At 64.6% G+C, this 17,708-nt stretch overlaps 1 protein-coding gene across 1 annotated transcript; it reads left to right on the plus strand.

Moving 5' to 3' along the window:
• Positions 1 to 305: 305 nt before the first annotated feature.
• Positions 306 to 17,688, plus strand: NOS3 (nitric oxide synthase 3). The gene is made up of 26 exons (XM_028526072.2): positions 306 to 475; positions 1,757 to 1,859; positions 2,130 to 2,278; positions 2,460 to 2,622; positions 3,488 to 3,579; positions 3,673 to 3,814; positions 4,044 to 4,183; positions 4,299 to 4,473; positions 5,464 to 5,565; positions 6,138 to 6,332; positions 6,455 to 6,528; positions 6,685 to 6,829; positions 7,051 to 7,155; positions 9,954 to 10,021; positions 10,422 to 10,538; positions 10,651 to 10,825; positions 12,400 to 12,532; positions 12,674 to 12,752; positions 12,889 to 13,076; positions 13,568 to 13,740; positions 14,005 to 14,215; positions 14,302 to 14,389; positions 15,412 to 15,533; positions 16,299 to 16,447; positions 16,728 to 16,922; positions 17,084 to 17,688. Exons 1-26 carry the CDS (start codon positions 306 to 308, stop codon positions 17,243 to 17,245), a joined length of 3,615 nt encoding a protein of 1,204 aa, XP_028381873.1. The 3' UTR covers positions 17,246 to 17,688.
• The last annotated feature ends 20 nt before the right edge of the window (positions 17,689 to 17,708 follow it).

The following is a 17,708-nucleotide window of genomic DNA, read 5'->3' on the forward strand; positions in this document are numbered from 1 at the left end:
CCCTGCCATTCCCCCACACCCTCCCACACACCCCCCAGCTCCTGCACTCTGGCCCCAGAACTCTGCGGGACACCTGGGCTCCCGCTTATCGGCCCCAGTTCTTGGAGCGGAACCCTGGCGTCCGCTCCCCGCCCTGTGGGCCTGTGGGCAGGGAGCCGAGGCTTCAGAGCCTCCCAGCGGCCGTGTTCCTGTCCCATTGTGTGTGGGACAGGGGCGGGGCGAGGGCCAGCCCCGGAGAGCCCCCTCCCCTTCCTAAGGAAAAGGCCGGGCTCTGCTCGGAGCGGCAGAGCCGAAGCCAAGTCGACATGGGCAACTTGAAGAGCGTGGGCCAGGAGCCGGGGCCGCCCTGCGGCCTGGGCCTGGGGCTGGGCCTCGGCCTGTGTGGCAAGCAGGGCCCGGCCTCCCCGACCTCTGAACCCAACTGGACACCAGCACCTGCATCCGCACCCGCACCCCCACCTGCACCAGACCCCAGGTGAGGGCCACAGCAGCTAGGACGGACCAGGGGACCGGAGGGCAGGTGTCCAGGCCTGAAGCCTGGAGCTTGGAAGGGCTGGAGCGGGCAACCCGGCCAGGAGGCCCAGGCCGCCGAGGCAAGAGAGCTGTCAGTGTGGACAGAACAGGACAGTCAGGGGGCTCAAACAAGAAACCAGGGGCAGGGCCAGCAGGCAGCAGATGGAAGTCAGAGGTAAGGGTGCCAGCTCAGCAGGTCTGCATGCTGCTCTGTCGCCAAGAGCTGTTTGACTTTGAGCAAGTTACTTAACCTCTCTGAGCCTTCATTTATATAAAATAGGGGCACAGCGTGCTTACTCCACGGGGTTGTTGTCAGTTTCTAGCTCACAACGAGCCTTCCACAAACAGTGGCGATCGTTTAACAGAAGAACCTTGCGGGGAGAGGTATAGGAGAGCCAGAAACGACAGGTCTCACGGAAAGGGGAGAGCAGGACACAGGTCCTGGGGATGGGGGTCTGAGAAGACGGAGCCACTGGGCTCCTCCCCCCTGCTCCAGGCCCTTCCTCCTCGTGGCCATCAACCCCAGACCGAACGGGGCAGCCCCAGCTCCCAGAAAGGCCTCCCCCGGGCAGAGGTCCCCGAGAGAGGGAAGCCGGAGGCCAGGTGGGGTGCTAGGCTGGGAGGACGGCTGGGGCCGCCAGGGCAGCTCTGACGCGGGCAAGGCTCCGCACAGGCGCGCCCGAGGCCCCAGGCCCTCCCTTCCTCCCGGAGGCCGGCCTGGCGGCTCTGGGAGGAAGTGATAAGGCCTGCGAGGCTTCCCTTCACACGACGGCTCCTGTCAGGAGGGGTGTGAGTGAGGAGGGCAATCTGGGCCGAGAGTTCCTGTGGGCACGGGCCTCTACCCCTCAAGGCAGGGCTCATGGAAACCTCGGGGGGCAGGGGTGGGACACCCCATGTCCAGAAGAGGCCGGGTGGGCCCAGCATGGGGATGAAGGCCCAGCCTCGGGCCAAGGGCTCAGGGGCCCAGCGCTGCAGCCCAGCAGCCCAGCAGCCCGCAGTCGGGGGTGCTGGGTGCGGACAGGACCTGCCCCGCCTGTGGGGCCTCTGCAAAGGTGCTTCACTCCTCTGGGCCCCCATCAGTGAAGGGGATGCCGATACTGCCCATCTCCTGGGGCTGTCGGGAGGGGAGAGAAAACTTAAGAAAGCAGGGGGCAGGCAAGCAGCAAACCGGCAGGGCCGGCCGTGCCGTCGGTGGGCTCCCCGGGGTGCGTCCGGAAAGAAACACTCCGCCTGCTCCCAACAGCCCCCCGCACGCCCGGTCCCCGGAGGGGCCCAAGTTCCCACGAGTGAAGAACTGGGAGGTGGGGAGCATCACCTACGACACCCTGAGTGCCCAGGCGCAGCAGGTAAGGGGGAGCCCCACCCCAAGTCCTAAAGTGGCCAGGAGGCAAGACTGGGAAGGACTGGAGGAGCTAAGGGACAGGCAGGGGACTTTGGTGACTCTCAGCCTCCAGCCCCTGCCCTCACCCACCCGCCATCACCCCAATTTCCAGTCTCAGCCCCGGCCTTGAACCCATACCTCCCTGTGCTCCCTCACCCCCGGCCCCTGCACCCTGACCTGGTTCTGACCCATCTGCTCCCGGCTCTCTCCACCTCTGCTCCCCACTGCGACCCAGGATGGACCCTGCACCCCGAGACGCTGCCTGGGCTCCCTGGTGTTTCCACGGAAACTGCAGAGCCGGCCCGGCCAGGGCGCCCCGCCCGCCGAGCAGCTGCTGAGCCAGGCCAGGGACTTCATCGACCAGTACTACAGCTCCATCAAGAGGTGCGGCCTTGACCCGGCACCGCCGTCCACCCCGTCCTCCCCCAGGGCCCACTCCCACCCCCGTCCTGCTGCCGCCCACACAGGGCCTGAGCTCAGCGCCCACGGGCCTCCCCCACACCCACATGGCCTTGGGCGCCCCCCCACCCCGCTAGACCTCCTTCTGCTCCCCCCTCCTCCGCAGGGACGGCTCCCAGGCCCATAAGGAGAGGCTTCAGGAGGTGGAAGCCGAGGTGGCGGCCACTGGCACCTACCAGCTTCGGGAGAGCGAGCTGGTGTTCGGCGCCAAGCAGGCCTGGCGCAACGCCCCTCGCTGCGTGGGCCGGATCCAGTGGGGGAAGCTGCAGGTGGGTCTGGCCAGCAAGCACCCAGAGGGGGGCCCGAGGGACATAAAGTGGGAGAGGAGGAGTGTGGGTAGCTCCTGGTACTTCCCTGAGGGGTTCCAAGCAGTGGGAAGATCCCTGCCCGCTCCCCCGGAGCCCGGCACCCCGGGGAGCTCCCTCCCAGCAGCTAACGCCTGGCCGTGGAGCCCCACGGCATGGCCAGAGCGGACGAGCACCCAGACTGACGGTGCAGGTGGGACAGTGGAGCCATGGCCCGTGGCGGGTGCTGTCAGAGCAACAGGAGCGGTCTTCCGGAAGAGCCCCCAACTGCTTCTTCCGTGTGGGCCTCGCTTGCCCAGTCCAGTCCTCTCACCCGAACACCCTGCTCCCTTCCAGCCCCCACCCCACCCCGCCCCGCCCCGCGCCTCAGCCCACACCTCCCCCCAACCACAGCCCCACCACCTGACTCAGGGCCAGCCTGGGCTACTGGAACAGCCCCTAGTACTCACAGAAGCCAGCTGACCCACAGGGCAACTGAGTCCCTGACCTCGGCCTCCTCACTCTTACTGAGCACGGAAGACTTTGGAATGAAGCCACACGCTCAGTCCATCCCGATGGAGTCTCAAATAAAATAAGAACGATACTGTCTGACGCTTGCGTAGCGCTTGAAATCGTCCAAAGCTCCAGCTCCATTCCCAGCTTCCATACTGGACCGCACTCACTGCTACACCCCTCCCCTCCCCCCAGGCCAGGCTCCTGTCTCCAGGGGACCAGGTTGCAGATGGGGCTGGTACTCCCTCCTCTGCCTCTAAACCCTCCCCTCCGGCTGTCCTCGAGACCCGCTTTCCCTCCTGTCCACAACCGCCCCCCCCCACGCCTCCCCCGCCAGGTGTTTGACGCCCGGGACTGCAGCTCTGCCCAGGAGATGTTCACCTACATCTGCAGCCACATCAAGTACGCCACCAACCGCGGCAACCTCCGGTGAGCGCCCCGCGCCGGCCAGGCCCCCCCCCCCCACCCACCCAGCGGCGGAGCAGCTGGGGCTCTGACCGGCTCTCTCCCCCGCCCCCCCAGCTCGGCCATCACAGTGTTCCCCCAGCGCGCCCCGGGCCGCGGGGACTTCCGCATCTGGAACAGCCAGCTGGTGCGCTACGCCGGCTACAGGCAGCAGGACGGCTCCGTGCGCGGCGACCCGGCCAACGTGGAGATCACCGAGGTGCGCGCGCGCGGGGAGGCGGCTGGGGGAGACGCCGTCCGGCACGGGCTCCGGGGTGGCGCGCGGGGGCGCCAAAGAGGAGCCAGTGAAGGAGGGAGGGGACCTCACTGAGTGGAGGGATGAGGGACGACGAAGAAGGGGCTCCCGGGTGGGCACGGGGATCCGGCCACTGCGGGGTCCCCGGGTGCGGGACGGGAGGTGGCTCACGCAGGGGCCCCTGCTCCCGCAGCTCTGCATCCAGCACGGCTGGACCCCAGGCAACGGCCGCTTCGACGTTCTGCCCCTGCTGCTCCAGGCCCCGGATGAGCCCCCAGAACTGTTCACTGTGCCCCCCGAGCTAGTCCTCGAGGTGCCTCTGGAGCACCCGACGTGAGCACGAGAGGGCCTGGGTCAGGTCGGGGAGGGGGCTGCCCGGGGGTGGCAAGGCAGGCCAGGCTCCCCGGGACCCTGAACCGTGTCCCCCGCCGCCCCCCCCCGCCCCCAGGCTGGAGTGGTTCGCGGCGCTGGGCCTGCGCTGGTACGCCCTCCCCGCCGTGTCCAACATGCTGCTGGAAATTGGGGGGCTGGAGTTCCCTGCGGCCCCTTTCAGCGGCTGGTACATGAGCTCGGAGATCGGCATGCGGAACCTGTGTGACCCGCACCGCTACAACATCCTGGAGGTGAGCTCAGGCGGGCCGGCGCAGGGGCGGGAACCTTGACCCCCCAGAAGCTAGAAGTGCCGGGGAGGGCGGGAGCCCCAGGCAGCCCCAGGCACGCCAGTGGGCATGCGCACGTGCGCACCAGCCTGCGTGCAGGAATATAGCTGACCTTTGAACAAGGCTGGGTTGAACTGCGAGGGTCAGTGGGGGAAACTCGTGTGTAAGTGGACGCTTTTTAACTCTTCTTTTATTTTTTTAAAATAAATTTAATTTATTTTAAATAAAATAAAATATTTTATTTTATTTAATTTTAGAGAGAGGGGAAGGGAGGAAGAAAGAAACATCAATGTGTGGTTGCCTCTCGTGCGCCCCCTACTGGGGACTTGGCCTGTAACCCAGGCATGTGTGGTGACTGGGAGACAAACCCTCACTCTACCCTTTGGTTTGCAGGTCTGTGCTCAGTCCACTGAGCTGCACCAGCCAGGGCTTTTATTATTATTATTATTATTATTATTATTTTTATTTTTATTTTTTGGTTATTTATTTATTTTTAGAGTGGGGGGGAGGGAGGGAGAAAGAGAGGAAGAAAAACATCGATGTGTAAGAGAAACATCAATCAGTTGCCCCAACCATGCTGCACCCGGGGACCTGGCTGCAGCCCGCGCATATGCCCTGCGTGGGGACTGAACCAGCGACCCTGCACTCTGTGGGGTGACATTCAACCCACTGAGCCACGCTGGTCAGGGCAGCTTTCCTCAGATCCTCAAAGTGGCCTTTGCTCCCCAAAGTGTTCAGAACCGTTCTAGAGATGAGAAACTAAGGCCCAGGGCAGACAGGTGACTGGCCGGGGGTCCCTCTGCCCTGTGGCACCCCCCTTCCCAAGCAAGAACCTGAACCAGCCCCAAACCAGGCAGCCAGGCCACCCACCCACCCTCACTCCTCCCACGCACGAGTCCGGGACAAAGGTGCTCTCCGACACCTCCCCACCACCCCGCCCCCACCTGCTCCCAGGACGTGGCTGTCTGCATGGACCTGGACACCCGGACCACCTCGTCCCTGTGGAAGGACAAGGCAGCTGTGGAAATCAACCTGGCCGTGCTGCACAGCTACCAGGTGCCCGGGGCCAGACTGGCCCGCGGGGCTGGGGCTGGGGCCAGGGCTGGGAGGGAGGGAGGCGCTTAGAAGCTGGGGCAGGAGTTGGAGACAGCGGGAAGGAGTTCCACGGTCCGAGAGTCATGGGGTGCGCTGCATTTTGGGGACCTAGCACGTACTATTGCGGGTGCTGCAAGGTGCAGGGGTGGGGGGGCTTGCGTGTGCCGGGAGCCTGGCTGACTTGTGTGTGCTCCATAATTCTGGTCCCCGGGGCACACTGGGTGTTGAAGTTTGTGGGACCCACTGGATTCTGGAAACTCTAATCCCAGGATCGAGAGCACGCTGAGCATTGTGGTTTGGGGAGACCAGCACCTGCTGAGTACTTCTATGGGGTCTCAAGAGTTTAGGAAACGGGGGGGGGGGGGGGGGCCCGGGGACAGAGTTGCTATTGTGTGCTGAGCTTTGAGCTCGACCAGGCATGCCACAGGGAGGGGTCCCATGTGGTTGGGGGGACACAGCATATGTTAGGTTTGGGGTGACAAGAGGCTGAGACTGAGCCCGAGCCCGTCCCCTCCCTCCCCGCCTCGCCCCAGCTGGCCAAAGTGACCATTGTGGACCACCACGCCGCCACGTCCTCCTTCATGAAGCACCTGGAGAACGAGCAGAAGGCCAGGGGGGGCTGCCCTGCCGACTGGGCCTGGATCGTGCCCCCCATCTCGGGCAGCCTCACCCCTGTCTTCCATCAGGAGATGGTCAACTATTTCCTGTCCCCTGCCTTCCGCTACCAGGTGACCACCCCACTGGCTTTGCCCACCGGGGTGGCTCTAACTGAGCAGCCCCCAGGGCCCTCCAAACTCCTGTTTTCTGTACTCACGCTCCCCTCCACCCCCCTGCCCCCCCCCCCCCGCAGCCAGACCCCTGGAAGGGGAGCACAGCCAAAGGCACCGGCATCACCAGGAAGAAGACCTTTAAGGAAGTGGCCAAGTAGGTGTCCTCGGGCCGCTGCCCTTCACCCCACACCCGGGGGCCATCCCAGCAGTGCCCTGGGCTCTGCCCCCCCCCGTCTATCCCCCACTCAGGGCCCCCGAGACCTTGCTTGGACCGTGCGCCTGGGAGCCCTCACCCCACCCTCTCCCTCAGCGCCGTGAAGATCTCCGCCTCCCTCATGGGCACGGTGATGGCCAAGCGGGTGAAGGCGACCATCCTGTACGGCTCCGAGACCGGCCGGGCCCAGGGCTACGCGCAGCAGCTGGGGCGGCTCTTCCGGAAGGCTTTTGACCCCCGGGTAGGACTGACCCCTAGAGAGGCAGGGATCTGGGAAGGGAGGGGGGCATGCCCGGATCTTCTTCAGATGGGCCCTGGAGGACCGGAGCGGGCGACAAGTCAGGGCTCGCGCAGCTCCTGGGGACCCAGCAGGAGTCGGGGCCCGAGTCTCGCCCTGCCGCGGGGAGGGCCAGCGTGGGAAGGCCCGGGCAGCGATGACACCCGTCTTCTCCTCACCCGCAGGTCCTGTGCATGGACGAGTATGACGTGGTGTCCCTGGAGCATGAGACGCTGGTGCTGGTGGTGACCAGCACATTTGGGAACGGGGACCCCCCCGAGAATGGAGAGGTGAGGCCTGCAGGAAAGGGGCCGCTGGGCACGAGGGGAGAGTCCACCCTGGAGCCGGGGCAGGAGTGGGGGCAGGGTCTGCCCTGTGATGGCACGTGGACGGGCGTGACAGTCCCCCGAGTCCTGGGCCCACCCCGAGCTGCCCGACACACACTGTCTCCCTGTGTCCCCAAGTCCCTTCCACCCCCCAGTGCGAGTGTCGCACACGCTAAAGGCACTTCTGTCGGGGACTTTGACAAATGCGAAAAACAGGAATTCGCCACTTAATGCGCGGCCTCAGCCTTTTCTTCTTAACAAAAGGAAAGAGCGGCGCTCAGATGTCCGCAGAGATTAGCCCCTCCGCCTTCTGAGCGAACCTCGGGAGAAACACACAGCCCCGGGCTCCGCCATGCGGCCCTGCCTGGTGGGCTGTCCTCTCGGAGCTCCTCTCTCTCCGTCCCTCCCCCTGCCCTGGGGCCCGGCTTCCCGGGTTAAACGCCGCCTCCTAGGCCTCCTAGCCAGCAGCGGGATGTAGACCTCAACCTCTCCCTGCCTGGATGCGCGTTTTTTAGCCTTTTTAAAGAAAAATAGAATCACTGACTTTTGTTAGTGTAGAATAACTCACACCTGTGTGACCTGCAGCCTTTGAAAGATCTAGAACGCTAGTGTCAGCCTAGAGAGTTCCCTTGTTGACTCCCCCCCTTCCACGCCCTCCCACGTCGCTCGCCGCCCCCCCCCAGAGGCGGCCGCCGTTCCGACCTGTGTCTCCTGGGCTGGTTTCATGCACCCTAGGGAAGCACGGGGAGGGGAACCACCTAGTGTCCTCTGGCTCCTGTCCCTCAGCCCTCGTCCAAGGGTCATCTCCAGGTTGGGTGGCGCCGTCGTGCGCTCCCGTCCACGGCCGAGCAGCCCCGCCGTGGGAATTCTCACTCCCCCGTGGACGGCCACTTGGGCCGGTTCCAGGGGTCGGCTATTATGAGTAAAGCTGTTATGAACATTCCTCTGCGGGGCTTTTCTGGGAGGCTTTTGTGGGCCGATGTTTTTATTTCTCTTAGAAAAACACCTCGGAGTGGAAGTGCTGGGCCAGCGGGTAGATGTCTGTTTAACTTTTGTGGGTTTTTTTTCTTTTTAAGATTTTATTTATTCAATTCCAGAGAGAGGGGGAGGGAGGGAGACACAGGGAGAGAAACATCAGTGTGTGGTTGCCTCTCACGCGCACCCTGCTGGGGACCTGGCCTGCAACCCAGGCATGTGCCCTCATTGGGAATCGAACCTGCTGCTCTTTGGTTTGCAGGCCCACGCTCAATCCACTGAGCCACACCAGCCAGGGCTGACTTTTGTTTTGTTTTGTTTTGTTTAACGGCCGAACAGCCAAGCAGATTGAACTGCACCCTTAAGCTCTGTGCATTTCAATGCATGTAAAGTTTACCTCCAATTTTAAAAAACAGAGCAAACCTAGGAATATACCCCACGGAAAATGGTGTACATTCACTAAAAGCACGAACGAGGATATTTATAACAGCATTGTTCATAACACCCGACCCTGGAAACAACCCCAGTGACTACCAGCGGGAGACTGGAGAAATAAATCACGGTGTATTCAAATGCAATAGCGTGATGCGACTGCACCGGCCACAACCGCACGGTCAGGGAGATGAGACTCAAAGCATAATGTGGAGCGGAAGAAGCCAGACGCAAAAGGACAGGCATTGTGGGATCCACTTAGTATGAAGTTCAGAAAGAGGCAAACATGTATGTGTGGTGTTTTAATCAGGAGAGTGGTTGGTCCCCCGGTTGGGTTGGTGACCGGAAGGGGACGCGAAGGGGACTTCCGGGGCGCTGGTGGTTTTTCTGGACGGGATGCTGATGGCACAAGTCTGTTTGGTTCCTGAAAACCTGTATGGTTCTGATGGGTGCTTGTCTGTCTGCACATTAGACTTCAGCAAAATGTCCGAGAAATAAAATTAAGGTAGGACATGCTAGCTCCCGCGACCCTGGAAGACCCGCCACCCAAATGCATCCACAGTTAACGCTGCATGCGATGGCCTGGCCGCGTCCCGGTTTTTCCCGCGTCAAGGTTGCTCCGTGTAGTTCCCAGCCGTTTGCACGGCTGCGCGGGCCGTGATCAGGGCAGCGCAGGGGGACTGAGCGCGTTTCCTCCTACCCTGCTGGTGACGCAGTGACGACAGCAGTGCGGGCGGGGCGAGCGCTGCTCTGCCCCGGTGCGGGGAGGGCCCCGACCACCCCGCCAGAGGGGGCAGGCGCAGCGAGTGTCTGAGCCTCGGCCTTGGACTACCCAGGCGCCCTCGGCCGGAGGGGCGTCTCCTACGTGAGACGTAGTGCGTGTGCATCAGGGGAGACCGCGTAGCCATCCAGTATCCATGTGTGGTTGCCTCTCGCGTGCCCCCTACTGGGGACCTGGCCCTCAACCCAGACCCGTGCCCTGACTGGGAATGGAACCCACGACCCTTTGGTTCACAGGCCGGCGTTCAAACCGCTGAGCCACCCCAGCCAGGGCCCATTTCTACTTTTTACAAAAACTATAAATGTGGATCTGAGTGTAAGAATGATGGCAAAGGGCTAGAGAGTCAAGCCCCCGTCAGTGGGACACAGGCCTTGTGGGTGAGACCGACGGGAAGATACGAGCAGGTTTTCTCATTTATCACCTTACACGCTTCTGGAAGGTTTCCAAAAAGCCAACCTGAGATTTGCAGCAGAGAGCGCTACAATGAAAACTTACACGCACTAACAAGGTCCAACCTTCTGGTTACCCTGAAACAAACCAAATCTAACCGTGGCGCCCGCCCTTCCCCTGGCAGAGCTTCGCCGCGGCCCTGATGGAGATGTCCGGGCCCTACAACAGCTCCCCGAGGCCCGAGCAGCACAAGTGAGTGGGCCCCCCCCCCTGAGGGGCTGGGAGACGGAGAAGAAAAGGCGGGTGGAGGGAGGAGGTGGGCCCCTCCCAGCCTCACACTGTCCTCCTTCCTGCGACCTGCTCGCCCACCTGCAGCCCCCTGGCCTCGGAGAGGCCTGTCCCTTCTGAGATCTCCATCGGCGGGAGGAGGGTGGGGAGGGTCTGGGGGAGGCAGGGCAGAGCCCCCAGGCCCAGGGCCCCCTGGGACGCTGTCCCTCAGCCTCCAGCCCAAGACAGCTCCGGAGAGCAAAGCTGCGCCCAAGGCAGGGCCCTTCCTGTCCCCAGTGCAGAGACGCTGAAGCCGTCCCCGGGCCGTGCCTGGGCCTGGTCCCCAGTCCCCTGTGTCACCCTCGCCCTTGTCCTCTCGTGCCAGGAGCTACAAAATCCGCTTCAACAGCATTTCGTGCTCAGACCCGCTGGTGTCCTCCTGGCGGCGGAAGAGGAAGGAGTCCAGCAACACGGACAGCGCGGGGGCCCTGGGGACCCTCAGGTCTGGGGGGTGGGGCTCAGTGCGGGGGGTGGGGGGAGGCCTGTGGGAGGGCCGGCTGCCTGGGCACAGGGGCCGGGCCGGCCGGGCCCCCGTGACGGCTCCCTGCCCCCAGGTTCTGTGTGTTCGGGCTGGGCTCCCGGGCGTACCCCCACTTCTGCGCCTTTGCCCGAGCGGTGGACACGCGGCTGGAAGAGCTGGGCGGGGAGCGGCTCCTGCCCCTGGGCCAGGGCGACGAGCTCTGCGGCCAGGAGGAGGCCTTCCGGGGCTGGGCCAAGGCCGCCTTCCAGGTGAGCCCCTGGGCTGTCCGGACGTCGGAGCCCCCCCCCACCCCCCGCCACTGTCCCGGCCCCAGCTCTGACTCACTCTAGCCTGGACATTTCCTTCCAAAAACCACCCTCACTTTGGCTCGGTCCTGAGTGGGGGACCCTATGACCCGAGCAGAAGACAGAAGACAGGCCCTGGTGGGCTGGGCCTGAGTGGGTGCCTAAGGGCAGGGATTCAGGGCAGGCAGGGTAGGGGGACAGGGGACAGATCAGGAGGGGGCAGGACCTGAGGGGAAGCCAGAGGCCCGGCAGGCTCGTGGCAGCACCCAGGGTGGCTGCCAGGCCCGGGACTCTCCAAGCTGGGCTTCCTGCAGAAGCAGCTGTGCCCTGTCTGGGGGTCCTGCCTGGGCCTGACGGGGCCCCTCCCAGGCCCGACAGCATTCTGGGCAGTGCTGGCCCCACTGGAGTTCCCAGGCTTAAGGTCAGTGGCTGTGGGCTGCTGGAGAGAGAGGAGGGGGCATCCCAGGAGGTGGGCTGGGGAGGCCACCTGGCTCCGGTCGGTGGGGGGGGGGGCGGTGCCGGGGAGCAAATCAAGCTGGAGAAACAGGCACAGACGGGAGGAGAAGCGGGGAGTGGAGAAGGAGACTGAGGCATCCTGATGTGGGCAAGCAGCTGCACGCCGGGGAACAGGTGGAGAGAAGGAAGGGGCCTCCTCTGGAGGCCCCGGGTCCGCGGGAAGCAGGAAGGCTCTGAGCTAACCAGGGTGGCAGCAGCGGGGGGTGGGGAGGAGGAAGGAAGGGAGGGGGTCGGGGAAGGAAGGAAGAGATATAAGACTTCACACACACACAAAAGAAAGATTAGCAGGGCTGGCGCAGTGGGGTGGGAGTGGGGGGAGTGACCCAGCTAGCTGAGCCCGAGATTTCACGCCGGGGCCTGGCCCTTCAGTTGGCCAGGCTTGGGCCTGGGCAGAAACAGATGAAATCCACCTCCCCCCAGGGCGGGGCCACAGGGACCCCCTCCGGCCCCTGCGCACAGTGCGGGGGAGGCCAGGCCCTCCAGAGACCCCTGTGCAGCCCACGCCGGCGTCTCCTAAGGGCTTTTCACAGAGTGTCCCCTTTCCTCTTCTCGGGAAAAGGAAACCTTTGCACCTGACGAGGTGCAAAGACAGGGAAGCTGAGGCCGTTTGCCGTGAGGGTGGGAGCAGGACTGGGGTGCAGGTCTGGACACACAGGTCACTGGGTGCCGCCACACCCCAGCCCCTGTGCTCCTTGGGACCCGAGACTAAGGCTCTGCAGTTAAGAAACTAGCGGCTGTGACCGAAATCCAAGCAAGGCCCCAGCCAGCGCAGCCTCCGGGGCAGGACCCGGGCTGGAGAGCGAGGGGCCCCAGCCCCGGCCTCCGTTCTCGGCCCGGTCCCCCTCCCATCACCATGGCTGCCAACCCCACTGTCCTCTGGGTGCCTCAGATGGCTCCTCCCACTCCCGGGCCCCTTTGCTCCCACTGTCCCAGTGAGGTGGCCCCTGGGGACCCAACGGGCCAGCTCCACCTCCCACGTCAGCCCCCCTGAGTGCCTCAGCCCTCCACACCTCGGCCCTCAGGCCTCCTGTGAGACCTTCTGCGTGGGAGAGGACGCCAAGGCCGCCACCCGGGACATCTTCAGCCCCAAACGGAGCTGGAAGCGCCAGAGGTACCGGCTGAGCACACAGGCCGAGGGCCTCCAGCTGCTGCCAGGTGCGCCCTGAAGCCCCCCACCCCACCCCCCGACCCTGCTGGCCCTCCTGACTTCCCAGGGGCCTGGGACTGGCTCTCAGGTGCCGCCACCACGCTCCCCAGCTCAGCTCCGTCTCACTGCCCCCCTTCCCCCCCCGCCAGGCCTGATGCACGTGCACAGAAGAAAGATGTTCCAGGCCACCGTCCTCTCCGTGGAAAACCTGCAAAGCAGCAAGTCCACGTGAGGGAGACCCCCCTCCTCAACACCTGTCCCGGCACCTCCTTCCCTGGACCCTGGCACCTTCCTCCTTCCTCCTCCTCCTGCCCCCACATCCTGCCTCCCACCCCCCATAACTGCCCCCTCTCCTCACCCCCAGCCGGGCTACGATCCTGGTGCGCCTGGACACCGCAGGCCAGGAGGGGCTCCAGTATCAGCCAGGAGACCACATAGGCGTCTGCCCGCCCAACCGGCCCGGCCTCGTGGAGGCGCTGCTGAGCCGCGTGGAGGACCCGCCACCGCCGGGCGAGCCGGTGGCCGTGGAGCAGCTGGAGAAGGGCAGCCCTGGTGAGGGGGTGCGGCCTGAGGCAGGGCACGGAGAGCTTGCTCCGTCCCATGGCCCCAGGGTCCCCCGGCAGAGGGTGGCCACCTCCGCTCAGCTGGACAGTCCACAGAGGGTGGCTCCTTTCTCTGAACCTGTCCCCACCCCCCCCAAAGGCTGTCTCCTTCCTCTGGGTTCCCCCTCAAAGGCCCCCCCGGCCGCCTGGCGTGCTCTGCAGCCGGCATGGGGTCCACCTGCTCCCGCACCAGAGCCGGGGGTGAAAATAAGGCGGATGGGGGAGTGGAGAAGCCCAGACCAACCCAACCCAGCCAGGGGCCCTGAAAGAGGCACAGGGGCACGTGCAGATGGGCCAGCCCTGCTGCTCAAGGGCAAGGTCGCCAATGAAACGAGGCGTGGCCTGTCCCCGGGTACTCCCCAAGAAGCAACCTCCGCCCCCGACAGTGCAGTTCTGGCTTGGCCCCTTCCTCAGAGGCCCCGCCCTGTGCCCCGCCCCCAGGTGGCCCGCCCCCCGGCTGGGTGCGCGACCCCCGGCTGCCGCCCTGCACGCTGCGCCAGGCGCTCACCTTCTTCCTGGACATCACTTCCCCGCCCAGCCCTCAGCTCCTGCGCCTGCTCAGCACGCTGGCTGAAGAGCCCGGCGAACAGCAGGAGCTCGAGACCCTCAGCCAGGTTGGGGGCCGCCCAGGGCGGGGAGCGGGGGCTACTGAGGCCAGATGAGCCGGGGGCGGGGAGCCCCCCTGGCTAACGGGGCATTGCATTACGTCCCAGCTCCAGACTTGCTAATTCATCTCAGAATTCTCGAGGTCTGAGAGAGCTGGGCACTGGGCAGGTGCCCCAGAAAGCTGGGCTCGGGTGGGGTCAGGAAGGGAGCTGGGCATGCAGGGCTGGGAGGTTCCTAGCACACTGCACCCTGACCCCACCCCCACCCCCCAGGACCCCCGGCGCTACGAGGAGTGGAAGTGGTTCCGCTGCCCCACGCTGCTGGAGGTGCTGGAGCAGTTTCCATCGGTGGCGCTGCCCGCCCCCCTGCTCCTCACCCAGCTGCCCCTGCTCCAGCCCCGGTACTACTCGGTCAGCTCGGCACCCAGCGCCCACCCGGGGGAGATCCACCTCACAGTGGCCGTGCTGGCTTACAGGACCCAGGGTGAGGCTGGGGAGGTGGACCAGGGCCAGGGCCGCGTAGTGACCCCAGCATGGGCCCCTCACTCGCCCCTTCTCCTCCCCCGCCAGACGGGCTGGGTCCCCTGCACTACGGAGTCTGCTCCACGTGGCTGAGCCAGCTCAAGGCCGGGGACCCTGTACCCTGCTTCATCCGCGGGTAAGTGAGCACTTCGGGGGCAAGAACGTGCCACGTGGATGGCCGGGACGGAGGGCGGACTCGGTGGCAGTTGCACAGGGTGAGGGCGGAAGTGTTGGTGAGGGACAGGATGGGGAGCAGGGAAGACCCCCTTCACATATCGAGGGGAGTGTGTGTCCAGTGAAACCGCAGCAGAACTGGGCCAAATTCAGGGCCTTTCACCGAGCTGGGAGCAGGGCCCTGCGCTGGAGCCTCGGCTCCCATGCATGGGGCTGGGGTGCCGCCAGGAGGCGCTGTTGCTTTTAGAAGACGTGCTGTGCCCCTCGCTGCATCTTTGGGGTCCGCCCTGCTGTTGGGAGGCGTGGCCCCTAGGAACTGGGCCCAGGCAAGCACAAGCCCCCACTCAGCCGGATGGAACTGGTCAGGGTACAGTGGGGTCGGTGAGGACCCAGGGTACCCTTCTCTCGTGCTGTGCTCTGAGGCCTCGCCCCATCCAGCAGCGGGGGGAGCCGAAAGTCTCAGCTGGGGGGCTTGGGGGGCTTGGGAGGCAGCGATGAAGAGTCCCCAGGATGGCACCAGCTAGGCCCAGCGACCCCACCCATCCAGGGGGCCAACTCACAAATAAGCCGTGGCGGTCTGCTGAATGAATACAAACCAGACAGCAATATGGAGGCTATGATTTAAAATAAACACTCAGTGAATTCATTGGAAACCAAGCCAGAGACTGTCCTTCCCTCCCCCTAGTTTCTGCATCTCCTCCACCGAGACGGCAAACCGCTCTGCAGTTCAGGTCTGAACTGTGCTCCCTTTGCCCGTTTTCTGGAAACCAGAGGCCCCAGGCACTTCTGCCTGCTAGCAGAGTTCTTTTCGTAGCCATGGCGTCCTTACTGTGCACTAGCCACCGCCGTGAGCACTTGACGTGTTATTAACCCACACAGGGACGGAAGCTGAGTTCCCCTCTTGCCACCCCTCCAGGGGCTGGGAAGAGTGGGCGCTGGGGAAGCAGAGAGGGCCTGACCTGACGAGGTGTCTCTCTGCCCTAGGGCCCCCTCCTTCCGGCTGCCACCTGACCCCAGCCTGCCCTGCATCCTGGTGGGCCCGGGCACCGGCATCGCCCCCTTCCGGGGGTTTTGGCAAGAGCGGCTGCACGACATTGAGAGCAAAGGTGAGGCTGGGGGTCAGGGGAAGGACCAGAAGGCAGGAAGGAGTCACACAGTCTAGGGCCAGATGAGTGGGGCTGGAGTGCAGGAACCAGGTAGGAAAGAGGGCACGGAATGGGCCACAAAGGTGAGGAGAAGCTCATTAGACCGAGGGGAGGGGAGGCCAGAGCCGGGAGGCCAGGGCAGTGCCTGCAGGTCTGGCCTCCTGGTGCGGGGCACAAGGTCGGGGGTGCGTTGGATGAAGGACAAAGGGAAGTGGAAGTCTGGAGGGGGCAGGGCTGGGGCTCCGAGGGCAGGAATGCCTCCGGAGGAGTCTGGTCCGTGCCAGAGCTGCCCTATGTGGGTCCAGGACCCAAGAGCCTCGGGTGCTCAGGTTGGGCACAGGGTGCCCAGGGTGGCTGGTAAGCCACAGGAGGTGGGGGGGGGGTGACTGAGAGGGAGGCAGGAAGTGTGGGCGGTGAAGGTGTGGGAGACTATGGGGTTGGAGCAGGGAAGGAGCCAGATAGTCCCAGAACTGCAGCGACAGGCGGTGCGAAGGCAATCCTGAGTCCGAAGGCCCGCGTTCTGGCGCCTCTGCCGGCCGGCCCGCGAGGAAAGGCCGGCCCACCTGCTGTGAGCTTAGGCTTCCCCCCCCCCAGTCGGGATCGGGTACCCTCCTACAGGCCGCGCAGCGGAGAGTGGTTGTCTCCGCCCAGAAGGCGCGGGGTGTCCGCCTGGGCAGAGCAGACAACAGGAGGGGCTCTCTCAAACCGCCGTACTACTGCTTGCAGGGCTGCAGCCGGCCCCCATGACCTTGGTGTTCGGCTGCCGATGCTCCCAGCTCGATCACCTCTACCGCGACGAGGTGCAAGACGCCCGGCAGCGCGGGGTGTTCGGCTGCGTCCTCACCGCCTTCTCCCGGGAACCCGACAGCCCTAAGGTGCGGACCCTAAGGGCGCAGGGATAACCTGAACCTAGGGGCTTGGGAAGGGCCAATGCGCACTCTGATGGTGGACACAGGCCCAGCCTCCTCCCGCCCCTCAGCTCCCACCCAGCAGCACTGAGGCACCGGCTCCCACTCGGCCCTAAGGCGTACCCAGTGCCCCTTGGAGTCTCACCCACCCTCGCCCAAGCCCCGCCCCTGATTCATCCACCTCTCTAGACCCCGCCCCCGCTCACTTTGGTCCCTCTGGCTCTCCCGAAACTCCACCTGCGCGCAGACCTACGTGCAGGACATCCTTCGGACAGAGCTGGCTGCTGAGGTGCACCGCGTGCTGTGCCTGGAACGGGGCCACATGTTTGTCTGCGGCGATGTCACCATGGCAACCAGCGTCCTGCAGACGGTGCAGCGCATCCTGGCGACAGAGGGCGACATGGAGCTGGAGGAGGCCGGCGACGTCATTGGCGTGCTGCGGGTGCCGAGGGGCGGGCCCTTGGCGGGGCGGGACGGGGCGAGGCCCTGGAGGGGCGCGGTGCCCTGGGAGCGGCCCCAGCGGGGCGGAGTACAGATAGAGGCGGGGCACGCTCCGGTGTGGATCTCCGGCTCAGGTTCGGATCTGTTTTATTTTCACCGCAGGATCAGCAACGCTACCATGAGGACATTTTCGGGCTCACGCTGCGCACCCAGGAGGTGACAAGCCGCATTCGCACCCAGAGCTTTTCCTTGCAGGAGCGGCATCTGCGGGGCGCAGTGCCTTGGGCTTTCGACCCGCCCGGCGCAGACACCCCCGCTCCCTGAGAGCCCTCTTCCTTGCTTTCCACCTGGAGAGGGGCCGCCAGCCCACACCGGCGCTGCCGCTCCCCTGTCGGCCTGCCCGGGACCAGCCGCCTCTCCCTCCCCTCCCGAGGTGCCTTCTTCCTTCCACGTCTGCCCGAGTCTCGCCTAACTCCGGGGAAAGAGCGAAGTATCTTTCTCGCTCTAGGCCCGGTTCCCAACCCGGGCCTAAATCTGGGAGGCCCCTCCCAACAGCGGCATTCCAGGACCTCCTGTCACTCCTTCCGTGTTCTCTAGGTGGATTTCAGATTCCCCTTCACTCGCCCAGGAGTATCTTATCTTGAAACCTAATCTCCAAGTCGTTCAAATATTTATTATTGAAGGTTCACCGTAAGAGACTGGACCAGGTGTTGTGAGAGTCACTGAGATGCCTCAGCCAGCCCTGTGCATTAAAGTGACAGCACGACGCGCTCTCTGCCCTTTCACT

Source organism: Phyllostomus discolor, chromosome 10 (assembly GCF_004126475.2).
Source record: "Phyllostomus discolor isolate MPI-MPIP mPhyDis1 chromosome 10, mPhyDis1.pri.v3, whole genome shotgun sequence".
In the NCBI taxonomy this organism is placed as follows: Eukaryota; Metazoa; Chordata; class Mammalia; order Chiroptera; family Phyllostomidae; genus Phyllostomus; species Phyllostomus discolor.

Bases quoted from the DNA above. Each gene is read 5' to 3' on its own strand.
- NOS3 (XM_028526072.2), top strand. From the start codon at position 306: ATGGGCAACTTGAAGAGCGTGGGCCAGGAGCCGGGGCCGCCCTGCGGC. The intron at 1,860-2,129 runs GTAAGGGGGAGC...ACTGCGACCCAG, and splicing joins TGAGTGCCCAGGCGCAGCAG to GATGGACCCTGCACCCCGAG. The intron at 7,156-9,953 runs GTGAGGCCTGCA...TTCCCCTGGCAG, and splicing joins ACCCCCCCGAGAATGGAGAG to AGCTTCGCCGCGGCCCTGAT.